At 42.2% G+C, this 18661-nt stretch overlaps 1 protein-coding gene across 3 annotated transcripts in view; it reads right to left on the reverse strand.

Moving 5' to 3' along the window:
• GC (GC vitamin D binding protein) overlaps positions 1 to 18661 on the reverse strand; it is a 245740-nt gene that overhangs the window by 205665 nt on the left and 21414 nt on the right. For all 3 annotated transcript variants that reach the window (XM_078676420.1, XM_078676418.1, XM_078676417.1), the window contains exons 2-4: positions 13014 to 13083; positions 11142 to 11274; positions 2382 to 2593 (exon numbers count right to left, since the gene is read on the reverse strand). In XM_078676420.1, the coding sequence (XP_078532546.1) occupies positions 2382 to 2593; positions 11142 to 11274; positions 13014 to 13083 (415 nt within the window). The remainder of the gene's footprint in view (positions 1 to 2381; positions 2594 to 11141; positions 11275 to 13013; positions 13084 to 18661) is intronic.

Below are 18661 nucleotides of genomic sequence, written 5' to 3' on the forward strand. Positions count from 1 at the left end.
CAAGGTCACCATCCTTGTAGAGGATGTAAAGTTTGCTGCCTGACTACGAAGAGTAAAAAACTAACCTTCAACAATGGCACTGTTTGGGAACAAAGAGGTTTCAGCAACTGTAATAGTGCCAATGTCGTATACCTGATCACCTGTCCCTGCAAACTTGAATATGTGGGAATGACAAGCAGAGCAGTAAAGATCAGGATAGGTGAACATAAGAGCACTATAAAATGCAGGAAATCAAGTACCAAACTCACCAATCATTTCCTAGAAAAAAACCATAAACCTGAGGAAATTTCGTGGACTGTGATAGAACTAGTGAACAATGAAAACTTTCTCTTAGAGAAAGAACAAAGATGGGTGTTTCGCATCCAATCCCACAAAAATGGACTGAACGATGATATACCTTGGGGACAGCTATGAATCAGCGCTCCTAAGAAATAACCGAGACATCTTGCTATAAACTCCTGATTAATACTCTTTTTTCATGCCCCATAAAACGAACAACAAATGGCGTTTGCCCCCCTTTTTTAATTCGTTTTTTAATTTCTTATGACCCAATGAATGATTCTGACCTTTGGAAACATCATTATCCTCTGCAATGCGGCTTAACTGCATTTAATATCACAGTATTTGTTTGATAACGAAAGAGTAGAAAGACTTCAGTTTTTTACACCGAACCGTGCCGAAAAGCGGCAGCCATCTTCGGTTTGAGCGCACTAGCTCTCTCGGAGCAGCCGCACACACACGCGAATGACGATGCGGAAATGAAATCTTTTTAAAAGAAGCCAAACACACGAGACCGGCTAACCACGGAGCAGCACGGGGGTAGGAATAAGGAGTTCTTCTTCTGCCGGTAATGTGAGTAATAGACTCTGACCTCGAGTCTTTAATAAATGGGTCACAAGGGCTTAGCAACATCGCGGATACATTTCCGTAAATGACATATGGGTGCGGTTTTTATTTTTCAGTCAACCGCGCTGAGTACCCCTCGCCTGCAAGCTCATGGGGCATTGAAAAACTATCAAAAAGAGTACGTATATTGCCAGTGTTAAAGGTTACACTATTTAATTAATTCCTTTCGAGAAAAGACGTTTCGAAAAAAACGCAAACGAGGGTCTCCTGATTATTTTTCATGTGTGAGTTTGTTTTGAGTGTATGGAGTCGCGATTGTCTGTATGTATGACGAGAAATGAGTATAACCCGACTATAATGAGGGTTTTACAACCTATATCTGGTGACGGTCAGCCAGTCATGAGAGGTGTACTGCTTTTTGCCTTTTTATCACATAAGGCAGAATAGCCGCTTTTGGATGAACAGAGCGTATACGACCATATGAATTTTTGGTGTTACCAATCAGATTGATGTATTTACAACGCATTTATGTTGGCTTTTCTCTCTCTTTTTCTCCCTCCTCTCTTACAGAGACCGCATTAGGTCAATATTTTTGGTACTCATTGAATTTGCCTCGCTTCACCTGGGCCAGCTCATGCCCTGAAGCCCAAACAGTCAGCCTATTTTTGCTGCATTGTTTGTAGGACAGTAGGCATACCTCTGTAGAACTGAGTTTTTAGTGGTAGGGATCATGATATGGTCCTGATGAGTAAGCAGTGGGGGACTGCTTACGAAACATGTCGACTAGGTAGCAAGCTAATGCTCTACCTCACCATCCCCTTCTTAATGTTCCCAGCTAGAGAAGTGAATAAAAAATGTTTTTCTACTAAGCCAGGGAATTTTTAAACCTTTTTGGAATTTTTTCACACTCACTAGTTAGGTCCCTACACTTTCACTGACACCCCTGCACTGACACATAGCCTCTGTCACAACTAGAGTGCTCCCGCGTAGTTCGTCTGGTCGTAGCACGCCCTGCCCCGTTAAAGGGACGGGAAGACCCCTATGATGAAGCATGACACTAAAGGATTTTTTTAGTGTGTGAGGGGTATTTTAACAAGCACACTGTGCTCTCATCTTTTCCAACTTAAGAGAGAGCCTAGCATCACCTCAGAAAACAAAATAAAATACAAAATAAAAATTATCACTTTTTCTCTTTGATAGAATCTTCTTGTTTATATAATAGGTAGGCTAGGTGTGCCATCGATGGGGGAAAAGTCAGGAATGCGCCGTATGCCTTAAATAAGGCGCATTCCTACCCTTTCCCAGTGACGTAGTGCAGCGCAGCAAGTTGATCTGCTATGCTGCGCCACTATTTCATGAATATGCCCCTAAGGGCAGATGTCTACCGACATCTCAGACGATAGTCTTACTTCATAACCCTATTCCAATGAGGCATTGCTTTTGATGGCCTGCGTGGGTAAGAAGTGATAAGACTTCTTACATAGGAGTACTGGTCCAATCAGAGTCTTAGTTTCACTTGTTAGGCTCCCACTTACTTGGCTGCAAATTCTCGAGGGTCCTTCTTGAAAGCCGCACACACCTCTTCATTGGAGGGCTCCACATAGGTGGGGAACTCCTTAGGAGGCTGCTGCAGGGCGGCTAGGCAGAGCTTCTGCTCCAGGCCCTTGTGGGTACAGCAGGCTGCAGTCCCAGGATGCTTGGGAAAGGGAGATGCTGGATCACAGGACTTTGCAGACAAAGCCGAAGCCTGTTTATGACAACAAAGACAGTTGAGTTTGTTAGAAATGCAAGCTGCAATTTTTTTTGTACTTGTTGATTTTTCGCAGTCACAATAAAAATTGATACTAGACGGATATTTGAATGAATCCTGCCTGAAATATTTTCGGCTATTATTCTCATTTATCTTTTTGTTTAGGTTTTATAGGGATGCACATATGGCTAAAATTACAATGACTATCAAAATAATGTAACATACACATTCTACTTCACCTAAACATATTGAGTTGTTAAGAAAATACTGTGTTATTCATCTTTTCTAGCAATCAATTGATCTACTTGGTGGAAAATAAAATTGGTGGAAAATAAAATTGTTAAGCATCTTCATTTGTCAACCCGACAGAGATAGCTTGACTTGATTGACAAGCTTGATTTAGAGTTTGCCAGATGTTTACTCTATCACAAACATTACTGATATCCCGTCTGTCATATTACAAGTTCCATAAGATCTAATGCACTTAAGTAAGGCGGGGAAGTCATACGTCACGTTTATGACGAAGTTAACCCGTTCCGTGCTGCCGTCGACAATTGGCCGACGGTAGCACTACCTCCCCAGTGCTGCCATCGGCCAATGGCCGACGCGGCCCCGCCCGTTTTGCGGAAGTGCCGCACTTCCGCAAAATCGCAGCCGCCGTTAAGGCGTTAATAGTACACCAAACCCTAAATCAGGTCAAAAGACATTAAAAGAAAGAGTAAAGAGAAGAGAAGCTTAAATGGTTTTTAAAACACAGTGCAACTGTCGATTTGTAAAAAATAAGTAAGCAAATAGCTCTTATGAATTATTCGAAACAGCATCAAACTTCCATGTATACAGTTACCCAGCCTATGCTTTGCTTTGTCTGTTGTTTCTGGGACACACAGTTCCAGAAGCCAGAGGAACTTAATTTTTAAAATTGCATTTAATAAGTGCCCACGCTAATGAAGTCAGTAACGATCCCTTTCAAGCCAGATCAAAGACCCCCATTTGCCATATTTTCAGACTATTTGGGTCTGTTTTACACAGACATTTGCATATGCAAATTGAACTAACATGCCCAAATGGGTTGATTTACGAGTGAAAATTCACTTAAACAATTAAAAAATGCAAATTAGTACATAAAAGCATTAATAAATTGAACCTTTGTTCGGCAACAAGTAGATTAACGTCTATGTAACACTTCTAATAGCATCATTTTGAAATTGTAGTGTTACATTGAAATTAAATGCAATGTTACTGTGAACCCAACACTTCAATTTTCTCATTTTGAACAGATAGGCTTACAATCCCTACAGTGTCATCAACACTCCTTAAACACATTTCCAGCAGTCACACTAAACAAATGCAACCTTAACCCCTGTACCACATACCCTTAACTACAAACTCTTCAACCCTATACCCTTCAACCTATTCCCTACCCCTTAAGCCTGTGCCCTGTGCCCTACTCCCTGTACCCTTACCCCTTTACTTCTAGACTGTATCTCCCTACTTATAACACCTAAACACTATACCCCAAAGCCTTAACCCTTAATACCTATCCTTAACAAACTTATTTTGTACCAGTAACCACTAACCCTATTCCCTCAACTTTATCTTCAATCCTATACTCCTAACCCTATACCCTTCACTGAACGCTATACTCCAAACTGTTAACCATTAACCCTATGCATGCACCCCTTATCCGTAATTACTAACCACTGATGCATACAATCCATGTGCAACATCCCTAACTCTTAACCCTATAACCTTAACATTAAACCCATCCACAAAACCCCATGCCACAAACATTTTAGCACATACTCCAAGTCATTAACCCTGCACCTCTAAACCTATTGCCCTAGCCCCAGCCGGTATCCCTCATAACCCAAACCTCTGTACCTTATATCTTATATCCAATGGCTTTACTCCCTAATGCTGAACCCAGCACTATCCTTATTTACATATATTTTGGGAACAAACAGTTTTGGAAGTGTTCCTTTTTTCAAATTATTTAGTTTTGGAAATAACAATTGGGAAGTGTTATTTTTCAGAAGTGTTATTTTCGAAGTTCTGAGTCAATATCACTTACCCCTGCATAATATTACGCCAGGACCCAGTAGAGAACCCACTCTCATGGATGAATTCCAACGTTAGATTGCTCTAAAAACATGGGGAACACATACAAATGTGGAAGTATGTGGTCGTTCCCAAACTCCTCTACATCTTAGTCCCACCCTGGAAATATTTGGAAATGTACTGCCATCAAACAATGAACTAGAGGGGCAGTCAGTATTTGGCGGGCGGGAGTCCAGCTGTAAATCAGCATGGCTCCAAGCATGCCAAACTCACAGTTTCCCTTCCTTCATTAGAGTTTCTGATGGCAGAGTCTCAGCTAGCTCCAGCATTTGAAACCTAAGACCCAGCGGTCAGTTCATCTCAGAGGCACCAGGTTAATGAGCCAGAAGGTCTGCCCGACTTGGAGTGAACCCTCCCCACGACCACTATGGAAAGCAAGGCGTCCAGCTGGGATTACAATTTTGCCGAAAGTGCTCCAGTCACCTCATCAGAACTTCTAGCAAAATGAAGCAAGGAAGGTGGATCCAAGGACCTCCACCACATAGATAGGCTTGTCAGCCGCCTACCAAACTCTAAATAACCCCCTAAGGGACACATGTAGGAAGCCTAATTGCGCTCGCAAATGCTGGAATTCACAGAATTTCAGAATTTGCAATCGCAATTGGGGCAGTGTGCTATGTAGCACACAAAAACCCACATCCAAAATAAGGAATCGCAAAATTTGCGATTCCTTATTTTGCTATTGCATTTAAGGAATCGCAAATTGCAATTCCTTAAATGCAATGTAGGAAGCACCCAAGTTGTGCAAATTTTGGCTTAAGGAATCGCGAAATACCACCAACTTCAGGTTGGTGGTATTTTGAGATTTCTTTGAAAAATGCACTTTTTGGCATTTTTCAAAGTGCCATGTGGGTCACATACATGCTATTAGGGCATGTATATGTGCACACATGTTAATTTCAGGGGTGCAAAAGGGTGTCCTATTGACACCCTTACAACCCTGAAATTGCATTCTCAATTTGCGATTCTCTAATTGAGAATCGCAAAGTGAGAATGTCTTCCCATTCATTCCTCTGGGCCTTCTAGCCCATAGGAATGAATGAGAAGGTATTCCTTATTTACGAATCTCAGTTTGCGAATCGCAAATAAGGAATAAGTGGGATTCGCTAAAAATGTTGCTAATCCTACCTACATTGCGTTTTGCGATTCTAAATGCGATTCCCCAAAAAATCACAATTTGAGAATCTCAAAACACAAATTACCTACATATAGCCCTAAATGTGTTACCGGAAAATGAAAGACAAGGGAACACCTTTAAAATATACGACAATGTAACAAAAGGTGTTTATTGACCAAGAAAATATTTTCCACATAAAAGAAGTAAAGAAATATAAAAGTGCCAGGTATTTTAACATGAGTGCTAATACACTATCTGCTATTACGAATGTGGAATTGTCTTCACAAACACGTACTTGGGAATCCATGAAACCTTATGAGGAATACTCTTAGAAAACTATGACCAACACTGGTTTCCATCACTACTCCTTGAAGCCTGATTTTCCAAATATGTCAAACTGCAGAGGTGTACAGTTGGGCAGAAGTTTACAATCAAAGGAATTGGCAACAACCGCAGACTAACGTCAGTTCTTCACAAGAAAGTGTGGTATCTGACTCTGATACAGCACAAAACAGGAGACCTATACCAAAGGATAAACGCAAAGATCAACAAAGTAAGGTTTCTTTTTTAGACACCAGCCCAGCAGCAAACAATGCCCCATCGACAAGTATAATAATTACAGAGCCCTCAAAACCAGGAGGGGAAAAGGAAAAAGAAAAAACGCAAGTAAAAGAAACGGTAGCGGAGAGAGAATTAAGACCAAAGAAACCGAAATTGACCTAGTCATCAACATATCGGATAAACAATTGACGGAGGCTCAAACTAAAGTGTTGAATAAAGGTTTAACGTATGTTCCAAGTTATAAATCTAATGCCCAGGAAACAGAAATATCAATTTATAAATTTCTAAGGAATTTGAGATTAAAGAACTTCTTCAACAATCTACCACCGAGTGAAAGACCAGAGATGGATCTGAAAGAATTCAAACCTAAAAGCACATTTTGTGCTCCTACTTCACATAAAACCATTGATGCATATGAACGAATTATAACATCTGAAATTCAGAAAATCAAATACTCTAGTGGTACCACCAATAATTTCTCCAGAAAAGAATGGCAAGTTTTACAAACTTTGAGAGATGCCAATGACATCACCATAATAAAGGCAGATAAAGGGGGCGCAATAGTAGTGATGAATACTACCTATTACAAAGAGAGTGTACTGGCTCATCTACAGGATGAAAACATATACCATAAGTTGGACCAAGATCCAACAGAAAGCTTTGGAATGACACTCAAAACAATTTTGGATAAAGCTTTAGAGATGAAATGGATCACCTTGAAGACATATCAATTTTTAAACCCCAAACATCCCAGGAGACCTCAATTTTACATGCTTCCTAAGATACACAAGGACCCCAAGAGACCACCTTTTAGACCAATAGTCTCAGCATGTGGATCATTATCGGAACCACTGGGTCAATACCTAGATTGGTTCCTACAACCTTTGGTTCAGAAATGGAGTACACACATAAAGGACACCACTGCATTTCTTAACATGTTATCCACAGTTAATATTCCTACTGATGAAGAAATATGGTTATGCTCTATTGACGTGACCGCTTTGTACACCTCAATCCCACACAGTGAGGGAATTGAAGCGATGGAATGGTGTTTACTGAACAATGAAATAAGTGGTGGAGAAAAAACATTTATGCTGGAACTATTGCAGTTTGCTCTATTACACAGTTACTTTAACTGGGAAGACAATTTTTATGAACAGTGCAGTGGGACCTCCATGGGGTTTGCGGGGGCACCGTCCTACGCAAACACCTTCATGGCAAAATTTGAGCATGACAATATAATTCACAACGTGAATTGGACAACTGGGCTAATGGTCTTCAAAAGATACATTGATGATATCTTCCTCATCTGGAAGGGTAAACAGGAAGAATTAATCAATAACATTCAAAGACTCAATGCAGTTCATGATCGCATTAAATTTACCCACCAAATGGACCAGAAAGAATTGGCTTTCTTAGATGTGAAAATTCATCTTGAACAGAACAGTATAAGAACCAGTGTGTACACTAAACCAACGGATAGAAACAGTGGCTTACACTATCAGAGTTTTCACCATCACTCCTTAAAGAAACATCTTCCAGTGTCCCAATTTATCCGTCAAAAAAGAATCACCTCTGATCCACAAGATTTACTCTCCACCATTGACAAACAGATCCAAAAGTACCTACAAAGAGGGTACCCGGAACCATTACTGGAAGAATCCAAAACTAAAGTCTTGAATATGAAGAGAGAGTCTTTACTTGTGACTAAAGAAAGAAATGTAACCAAAATGACAGTATGTGTTTTGAAACATTCGATTCAATCAGTGAAGATAGCCAACATTATGAGGAAACATTGGGCACTCATTGCACAAGAACCTGATCTAGAACCACTGGTTGCTGATCGGATTACGTTCGCATACAACAGGTCAAAAAATTTGAAAGAACTTTTGAAAAAGAAAATTAAACCGGATGTAACTAATTACAAGGGTATGCAGAGATGCGAAAATTGCGTCCATTGTAACAACGTGATGGTGGGGCAGATGTTCACACATCCAATGACTGGCAAAAAGGTGACTTTGTTACATTCAGGAACCTGTGATACTAAAAACGTAATTTACGGCATCAAGTGCCCATGTGGAAAATTATACATAGGTCAGACTGAGCGAAAAATAAAAATCAGAATAACAGAACATAAGAGCAACATTCGGTTGAAAAATTTGAAATCTACAGTGAGTGCACACTGGCTGGAAGCAGGACATAATGTTGCACAATTACGTTTCACTATACTGGAAGTCATAAAATACCATCCAGAGAGAGACTCACACAAACAAAGACTTAGATCGGAATATTTCTGGATAAAGAAGATGGGAAGCCTACAACCTAATGGACTGAATGACAGGATAGAATTATCCTGCTTTTTATAAACTGATTTTGGGAGAGCTGTCAATATTTCCTTGCATAACATGAAGTGTGAGAACTCCCCTATCCAAGATGGCCGACAGGATTTTTGTGTAACTGTTTATTTGTTGTTTTATTGCTTTCTTATTCTTGCAGACTAATAGCAGTATGAATTTATTGTTGGAAACATAATTATGATTAATATGCAACTGTGTTTTTCGATGTGCGAATTTTTTTCAGACATGTTACGAAATTTTTCTAGTTTATCATCCAACATTATTGGCATTTACGCTCTGTACCAGCGCGATATCTTGTGTACCAGCTATTCACATTTATCTGAATTTTATTAAGTATAAATGAGGGCTTAAAGACAAGTCCGTGGTTGCGGTCATGTGATCGCATGTTTAGCCAATCACAGTGCTTAGAGCACCATATAGCCTCATTCCAAATGTGAAGAAGCAGCGGATTGGTCGACATTTTCGAAACTGAGGACGTCTGCATTTCCTAGTGAGTAAGCGCGAGCGTAAAAAGCAGGGCGTTTGTTTAGCTCGAGAAGCTTTGGGTTCTTTTGCTTAAGTTTATTTTTATTGAATTAGACAGGACGCACTGTTTGTGAGCGCGTAAAGAGTACTTTCGCTCATTTGCGCTAGCAGCTTTTTCAAATGTAGGTCATTTTTGGGTGGAAACAAGCACGGAAGGGGGTGACTTTTTTCAGTTGGGTCATGGATTTTTGAGTTTTTTAGTTTTCCAGTTGGGTTATGGATGTATTGTTATACAACTCGTTTGATTGTATATAAAACACAGAATGCTAACCAATGCACTAGTTGTTTATATAGAGAGATGGCTATGAGGCTGATTGCATTTTTCTTGATTTTTCTGATAGAGACCCCGGAAGAAGGGTCATCATAGACCCGAAATGCATTGGGTATATGGGAAATGTTAATTTGAAATGTCATGGATACAAAAGGATTCGCAGTAATTAAAAAGATGAAACAAAATCAATAAACATGAAAGTTTTGAAACAAGATTAAAACAGTGAATGGACTATTGTTGTTTATGAATTTATCAGAAGAGAACCAAGTGGGTTCCCAGTGAAAGTGTGCTATACATTACCACTCAGACTGCGGGATGGCCCGCTGACTCCCTATTTTTTCAACACTGGTTTCCATCACTACTCCTTGAAGCCTGATTTTCCAAATATGTCAAACTGCACCTACACGAAGGGGTAAAAACTACAGGTGCAGACATACATTTTTTGAGAATTGGAACATTTAGGTCCATATTTATCATTTTGCTGTGTCAACCTTGCACCACGCAAGGGCGACACAACACTAAAGTCAGATTTATCAGGCTACGCAACGCCACCTTGTGTTGGCCTGCATGGCTTTATAAATCTGGTGTAATGCACAGCCGTGCAAATCGCTACCTTGCATTACTCTGCCCATGGGAGGCTTTCTTTGGGTGGAGCATGGGTGTTTCCACACATCCACCCATAGATTTGGGAGCATTCTAGGATTTACAATTAGTGGCAGACCTGGGAATGCATCAAAATTCTACACTTCCCCAGGGGAGGCATAACAAGGACAAATATATTTATTTCTCCTTGTTTTTAATTCTTTCTAAGTAAGTTTTATTCTGCATGTAGCATATAGAAAGAGTAAAATGCCTCTGAGGTTTGTGTTTCCGCTGAAAGGTGTCCCTTCTGCACAAAAACAATCCTGCCCGAAATGCAATCACCCTTGCACCCATGATGCAAGGGGGCCTGCAATGGCGCAAGGCAGCCAAAAGTGCGCCAGTGCAAGGAAAGGACAGGAATGTGGTGTATAATGTTAATTAGAACATTGGAATGTTGGGACCTCCATTGCAGACAATGGAGTGCTCCCTGCTTCTACGGGCCGGTAAAGGCCCGCAGAGCAACATTCCAATGTTCTACAAAGGCTTCTCAAAGTTCGAGGGGATTTATATCCACTCGAGCTTCGAGAACCCTTTGTTTAATTTGTTAGAATATTCTGCCCACTAGTGGCAGAATGTTCTTATAGCCCTTCGTAGCAGGGCTATACCAGCTATTAAAGTCCCGCTGTCTCATTAAAGTCCCACGCCTTCGGCTCGGGCCTTTAATGATTCAGCGGGCCTTTAATAGCCGGTATAGCCCGCTACGGCGGGCTATAAGGCTATAATATGGCCGCCTTCATGCCCTTTCAAGTAGCATAACAAGGTCACTTGCTGCATTGTGCTGCGCAAAAGTATGGTAAATATGGGCCTTAGTTTTTGCACGAAGAGTTTGTGAATCTTACACTTTAATGTTTCATCACTGGGCTTATGGACATCGCTGTTCAAATCTCTCTTGAAAGGTTGAGACATTTCTAGCAGACAAACACTGAAATACAAGGATAAATGAAGAAGGCCTACCCTTTTGTCGTAGCACTCAGGAGCTGCGCCTTTAGCACAACATGTTTCAGCCAGAGAGACGATCTCTCTTACAATGTTGCTAATCTCCTCGAATGTGGCATTGGAGTACTTCCTGCTGTTGAGGATGATTGCGCTGAAAAATACAGACAACAGATACAAGTTTAAGGAAGTTATCTCTTTCCGTGTTACCCTCTTTTTTTCTCTCTTCCTCGCTCCTGCTCTTTGCCTGCCACTCATAGTTCTCTCTTCCACTCAGGGCTGGGCTGGCCATACCAGGCACTGGGCATTTTCCCGGTGGGCTGGAGGTATGTGGGCCTGTTTTGTGCCTGGGGGAGGGGGGGGGGGGCAATGTTGTAAAATCAGCCCCCTGTAACAAAAGCGGGAGCGGTGCTTCTTGCTGGCACCCCGCCCCCAGCAACCCCTCCCCTCCCCAGGGCAGGTCGAACAGCAATCTGCCAGGACTGGTTTATGGTCTCTTGCACTCTTTTCTTATGGTACAAGAGATGGTCTTTTGCGGCTATTATTAAACTATGGAGGATTATGAATACAATGTCAAGCAAAAAAAACAAGCATCGGCAAAGCCAACTTGTCTAGCCTTCACTGTGTGATGAGCCCTACGGTGAGTGACCGGAGGAGTGCTGCCTTCAGCAAGAGAGGGTGAGTGAGTGCAGCCAATGAGGCAGCAAGTGTCTGGTGTGACACTCCTTCCAGGCCAGAGAAGCCGCTTCTGCTTTTGACCAATCTGTACTGGCTGTGTGCTTACTAAAAAAACACTTTGACACACCATCAAAGCTATAAAGTAAAATGAGTGGCACAGTGGAACCATTCGGCAAAAGGCTGTGACTCTGACATGATCACATGGGCATTCACAACAGACTGCTAAAGGTGTTATCGGAAGCCAAAAACAAAGTAAACTTTACATTTAGATTTTCAATATTTATAAAAACTTACAGTAATTAAAGTACAAACATTAAAGTTGCTAAACCTCCCATGTGTGAGTCGACCAATCATATAAAAAAAGAGATTCATGAGATCACCCAAGCTGTAACGACTGCAAGTTTCTGGGCCTCAGGCTTCAGAAATGCCGTAATTGTGTTCTCCTTAAACCCTCTTGGACTTCCTTTTGAGTTCAGACTTATTCTTAACAAAACTATATGCAGTGCTTCTACAGATTTACACACAAACACTGTAAATGGTCTAACAAGCACTATGTGAAAAGAATGAAAGAATTACAGGAACTGGTCATACTCGAATTCCTACTACCACTATCACAAAAACAACAATTTCCTTTGACTGCCTCCGTTTTGTCCCTCTTGCGCACCCTTATACCCGGAACTGAAAAACCATGGCTTACTGTAGTACTTTTCTATGAAGGTGTAACATACCATTTCCTGGATATCCTATACGCAGTTTACACACCACTGCTGGTAGAAAATACTGATGTAGAAAAATATATGCAAATTCAGAGCCCAAACCTAAATCTGCCCCTGTTTAACATGGGATATGCTTGGCTCCATTCAGTCTCTATTTATATGATGTATAACAAACCAGACTTCCATTCGGGAGGAGACAGATACATCAAAGGCAAATAATTATCAAGTAGCATGGCAAGCAGAAGACATACTGTTCCCCAACAATCCTTAAATAATGACGCCATTTTCCATGGGTATATATTTGTGTTGTAGTAAAAATAGAAAAAAGACTTCACAGGAACCTGGATAAAAGGCCTTATTAGTTGGTGTATCTAAATGCACTGAATACTGTCTCGGTGCATTGACCTGCCTGAAGACTTGGACTTTCTAAGCCTCGGTGTCCACTGTCCAGCTGAACACCACACAGACTTGTTGATCAAGACAACTCAGTTATACTTACAGGGAACTGAATGCTTCTTTTCCCATCGAGTTGAACTCCCGACAGACTTTTTCTTTCTCATATGCTTTACCTGTGGATAAAGAACAGTTCAAAAAATGAGCGCAGAATTGTAAACACATATTTCATTTTTAATAGAGCCACACAATTCACCACAAACAAAGCTTCTTGCAAAGACAAATCTTGCCATAGAAAACATGGTAATCCAGGAGAGGTGCTCAATGAAGGGACATTTCCACATATGCATGCCCTGAGGAGTTACTTAGTTCATGGACAGACTAAGCTCTGCACCAGAGGATGTGCAGTGTAGACATAGATACAACCATACAGCCCCTCTTTAATCAGGAAGGGTACTCCTTACGGCAGTCGCTAGCAGAGACAGGTCTGAGGGCCAGATGTATGACCGTCATTTGCGGTCGCAATGGGGATTTCGGCCCCTTAGTGACTGCAAATAGGTCAGCCCACTGTACTAACCCTATTTTGCAAGTCGCTAACCTATTAGCGACTCGCAAAATAGGGTTTGCGACTCGCTATTATCAAGGGGCGTGCCAAGGGCGTCCCTTCCTAATAGCGAGTCCTTACCCAATGTATGATTGTTTTGCAACGCAATTGTGGTCGTAAAACACTCAGGGCCCGATTCACAGAATTAACTTAAGTCTAAATCCTAAACTAACTACTATTTGGTATTCACAGAATGCACTTACTACTTTCGGGATTCACAGAATGAACTTACTACTTTCGGGATTCACAGAATGAACTTACTACTTTCGGTATTCACAGAATAGATTTAAGACTACTAACTTTACGTCCACAATTTCCGGCCCGGAGGCGGAGCTTCCGGCTTGGGGGCGGTGCTTGCAGCCTGGAGGCGGAGCTTCCGTCCCAGAGGTGGAGATTTCAGCCATGGCTAAATCCCCACCTCCAGGCCGGAAGCTCCGCCTCCGGGACGCTAACTCTGCCCCCAAGCCGGAAACTCCACCTCTGGGCCGGAAACTCCGCCTCCGGGCTGGAAACTCCGCCTCCGGGCGGGAATTTCCGGCCTGAGTGCGGACGTAAAGTTAGTAGTCTTAAATCTATTCTGTGAATACCGAAAGTAGTAAGTTCATTCTGTGAATCCCAAAAGTAGTAAGTGCATTCTGTGAATACCAAATAGTAGTAAGTTTAGAATTTAGTCTTAAGTTCATTCTGTGAATCGGGCCCTCACAATTTTCTACCCTTCTCAGAAGTGTGGTAAAACACTCATAAACGGGAAAGGGTTCCCAGGCGACCTCCTTCCCTTTGTGAATGGATGCACAAATAATTTTTAAGAGCAGGCAGTAGTCACAGGGACCACTACCGGCACTTAAAAAATGAAACTGAAAAGCTTCATTTTTCTTTTTTAAATGCATCCCGTTTTCCTTTAAGGAAAATGGGCTGCATTTAAAAAATAAAACTGTTTTATTGACAAAGCAGTCCCAGACATGGTGGTCAGCTGACCCCAGCAGGCCACCATCCCTGGGAGTGCCAGCCATTCCCAACGGGGTCGAATATTGTGAAAGCCTCATTAATATTCATGAGGCACGCAATTTGCGACCCCATTGGGAATCGCAAACAGTGTCTGAGACACTGTTGTACATTGAATTTTGCGACTCGCAAATTGCGACTAGCAATTTGTTGCAATTTGCGAGCCGCATAATTCAATGGTTGTACATCTGGTCCAAAATATGTCGCTTCTATTTGTCCAAGCATGGTGTTGAGTGCGGAGATAGAAACAATGCTTCAACTCTCCTTTACCCGGGTGGGGGGCTCAGTGTGAGGACAGCGCCACAAACAGAACCACTATTTACACTGAAGAAAGTCTGTTAATCCAGAAGACACAGGTCCAACTATGCAGAATACATATGTCCAGTAGAAAAAGGACAGAAGCTGACTAGTGTTATCGCATCAAAAGCAAATCACTGCCATATACAACAAGCATTGGAAATGCAATGTATGATTTTATCCTTTTGGGAAGAGGTATTTAATCACAAAATACCAGAGTCAGAAACTTTGTTTTTACTAGGACATGATTATTCTTTAAATTTAACAAAATCAGAAGAAAGATTATTGTTTATAGGCACAGCGGTACTAAGGTTAATTGTGTCTGCTCGCTGGAAAGAAGCTGACCCGCCAAGCTTTCAGATGTGGCTAGCGCGTTTCCTAGCGGTCTATAGATATGAAATTGCTATTTTTGAAACAAGAGGAGTTAAATCTAGGGCGCGCGGGGAAGCACTCTGGCGTCCAATTACTAACTGGAAAACTGGCATTATTCCTAGTGGTATTGGTTGATCCAAATATTTGTGTATTTATTTCATACGCCCTAAGTGTTTACTGTTATGTCTATGCTTACTTCTGTTTAAATCAGTGCCTTGGTTGTATCCCTTGTTATATAGTTTATTTAAGTTGTGTTACTCGCTTTTATTTTTTGTAAAATTACTCTTGCTTTTCCTAGTTAATAAAAAAAAAAAAAAAAAAGGAAATGCAATAGGTCTCGCACTTGCTTAATTTAGAGCTATTGGCGTGGTAAATGGCGCTGTAAATGACAATGCCTCATCAGCATGTGCCCGTCTTAAAAAGGAATATCAAAATCTAGGCTTCACCGAAACTACAGCTCTTAGGCGAAATACATCATCAGCATTTGTTTTAAACAATTACGCCTGTGACAGTTTTACAAAGCTATTCTCGTTTTTACCCTCACTGCTGATAAAGTTTGAAAAATTCATGAAATTGTGAAGTATCTTGAAGAATCGAACATGTGAGTTTCTGTAATTTCACACACCCATTCACATAGCCCTGCAAAATTCCAGATTCGGGTATGAAGACGCTGCTGTCAGCCCGCACACCACACACCTACGGGGCAGGTGTGTTAGGGCACCGCCCCGGACTCAGTGCTTTGAAGGTGGGGTAGGTGAAGGAAGCATTCACAAGATAAATACAGTTAACTCCATTTCGGAACATTGCTAATGCTGAGAAGCTTTCCTCCCACCCTTCTCTCTCACCTTAGAGGCCCTCGTAGGCTCCTGCTCAGAATGTGAGACAAGCAGGTATTCAAGGTAATGTGGCGCTTTAACGCCCGTACGGTTTCAGTTTATCCTCTCTACTGTGGTAACAACTAGCTTGAAATAAAACAACATTTATTGCACAGCTGGGGAGCTCTGTTTACAGACTTTGATTTGCACAACACCCAGAGTCCATCCATCAATTTTAAATCACCCCCAAACTAATGCTCGTTCTTTGCACGTTCGACCAACGACGGCTCCAGCACTCACAGCAGACAAATCACCCCTACCAGTCCTCAGCCTGGACCGGTCACTATGAACTACCATCACAAGGCTTAGTTCAGACGCACTGGAGTACCGGAACAGCGTTCGAGAGAGCCGAGAGCACCGCAAGGGCACAGTGATGGCGGACCGGTGCGTAAACACTGAAAACCACACGAGCAGGGAAAGGAAAATATTAACAGGGCAAGACAGCATGTACTGAGTGAAGAAGCAGCCATTCCCAGCATGCCCCGAGATAACACATCACATCACAGGAGACCACCAGAGCAACACAGAACATGCGTGTCCTGCTCTCGCCCCACCACACGGGGTGGTTTACTAAAAATGAGCTTTTGAAAACAGTCATTAATTGGCAGCTGTGATATTCAAAGGCACTGTGCACGAAAAGGGCAATTGAACTGCTTCCCTGTGGTACAACAAAGGCATACAGGGGATATAGAATTAGGATGGCCAGAATGCACATACAATATCTATGTATGTCAATTAAATTTTTATATATATAAAAGGCCCAGTCCAAAGGACTGAGCTACTACTACATCGAATGAGAATACTTAAAGACATTTCCAGGGGCGGCTCCTCCACTAGGGCGGAGGAGCGTCGCCCACTGCTTTCTCACTGTGCGAGAAGCAGAAATATAAAATGGTAATAACTTTCAGTTATTACCATTTTATGTTTGGGATTCAGGCAGGGATGCTCTGCAAACAGCCAGGTTAGGAGTGGGGTGCCTACACCTGAGGGCGCAATGACTGTTTGGTCAGCCCTCTGCGGCCACCCAAACCAGTCATGCACACTCTGATCTTCTCCATGCAGGCCGCAATGCAGCCTGCATGGAGAACATGACCTCCCCGTAATCCCCTGGCTGGGCGCTGTGATTGGCTTAGGGGAGGGTCTGGAGGGAGCCTGGATGCCCCTACTTCTTGTTCCTGCAGGAGAGCAGGAGCCGAGAAAACGCGGGACCCAGCCTGCGAAATGTAAATCTATTTATCAGATCTTAAAATAAATAGGAAGAAATCCATCCTGTTACACTTGGATTGGTCAATTGCTCCCAATAAGGTGGGTAGGATAGGCCATCTGGTACACAGGATTCCAAGTTCATTGATCCAGGTGCAGAAGAAAATCTGGAGGAAGTTCTCAATGGTTTGAGGAATCAGTCAAATTTTGGTACACTCTTTGTTAGACCTGGCTTCCATGGCATGGTTTCCCCTACTTTTTTGCCTTCAGACCTGCTTTTTTTGCTCACTTCTTTGTTGCCAGTTTTTGGTCTCTGGGCACTTTACCACTGCTAACCACTGCTAAAGAGCATGTGCTCCTTGCCTTAAACATGGTAAAATTGGTTTATCCACAATTGGCATATTCAATTTACTTACAACTCCCTAGTAAAGTGCATTGCATGTGCCCAGGCCCTGTACATTAAATGCTACTAGTGGGTCTGAAGCACTGATTGTGCCACCTAATTCATTAGCCCTTAAAAAATGTTTCAGGCCTGCCAGTGCAGAGCCAGTGTATGCAGTTTTAAACTACCCTATCGACCTGGCAAGATAAACCTCTTGCCAGGCCCAAATCTTCCTTTTTAATTCATAAAAGCCACCACTAAGGTAGGCCTTGGACAGCTTAGGGACAGGGTGCAGTGTGTTTAAAAAGTATGACATGTATTTATATGTTTTACATGTCCTAGTAGTGAAAAACTCTTAAATTCCCTTTTCACTTCTGCAAGGCCTATCCCTCTCGTAGGTTAACATTGGGATTACCAAGTGTGGTGTCTCTTGAATCACAATTTGAAATCCCAATTTATGATGACGTTTATTTTAAATTGTAATTCTGAAAATGGCACGTTTAGAAATTTGGCATTTTCTTACTTTAGCCATTTGGTGCCTTCTGCCTGTCCATGAATAAGATCTTCTGCCTGTCCCTGAATAAACATCTTAGGTGGGTGGCAGCTGGGCTTTGGGCATTCCCTCTAGACAGCCACATACAAAGGTAGCCTAGGTGTGACTGGTGGGCTATCCATATCCTGATAGGCCATCCTGGGCAGGATGGGAGGTAGGACCTGACACTTACACCCGAATAAGCTCCATATCCCCATGTAGTGAGCCTTCACAGGGCAGCAATGGTATGGATTCTGTGCACTTCAAAGGCCTCTCTTTGAAGTCTCCCCCACTTCAAAGGCACAACTGGGTATGAGTACTGGACCTCTAACACCATCACTTCAGTGCACCTCTGGACATGTGGATACTCTGCCAGGAAGAAAGACTGCTCTGCTGCTGGATGGTCTGTCACTCTGCTGGACCCTGCTCTGCTGTGCTGCCCTGCTGCCTTTCTTGCCTGAGAGTGAGGAGGACACGATGTGCACCT

This window comes from Lissotriton helveticus, chromosome 2_1, assembly GCF_964261635.1.
Source record: "Lissotriton helveticus chromosome 2_1, aLisHel1.1, whole genome shotgun sequence".
Lineage (NCBI taxonomy): Eukaryota > Metazoa > Chordata > Amphibia > Caudata > Salamandridae > Lissotriton > Lissotriton helveticus.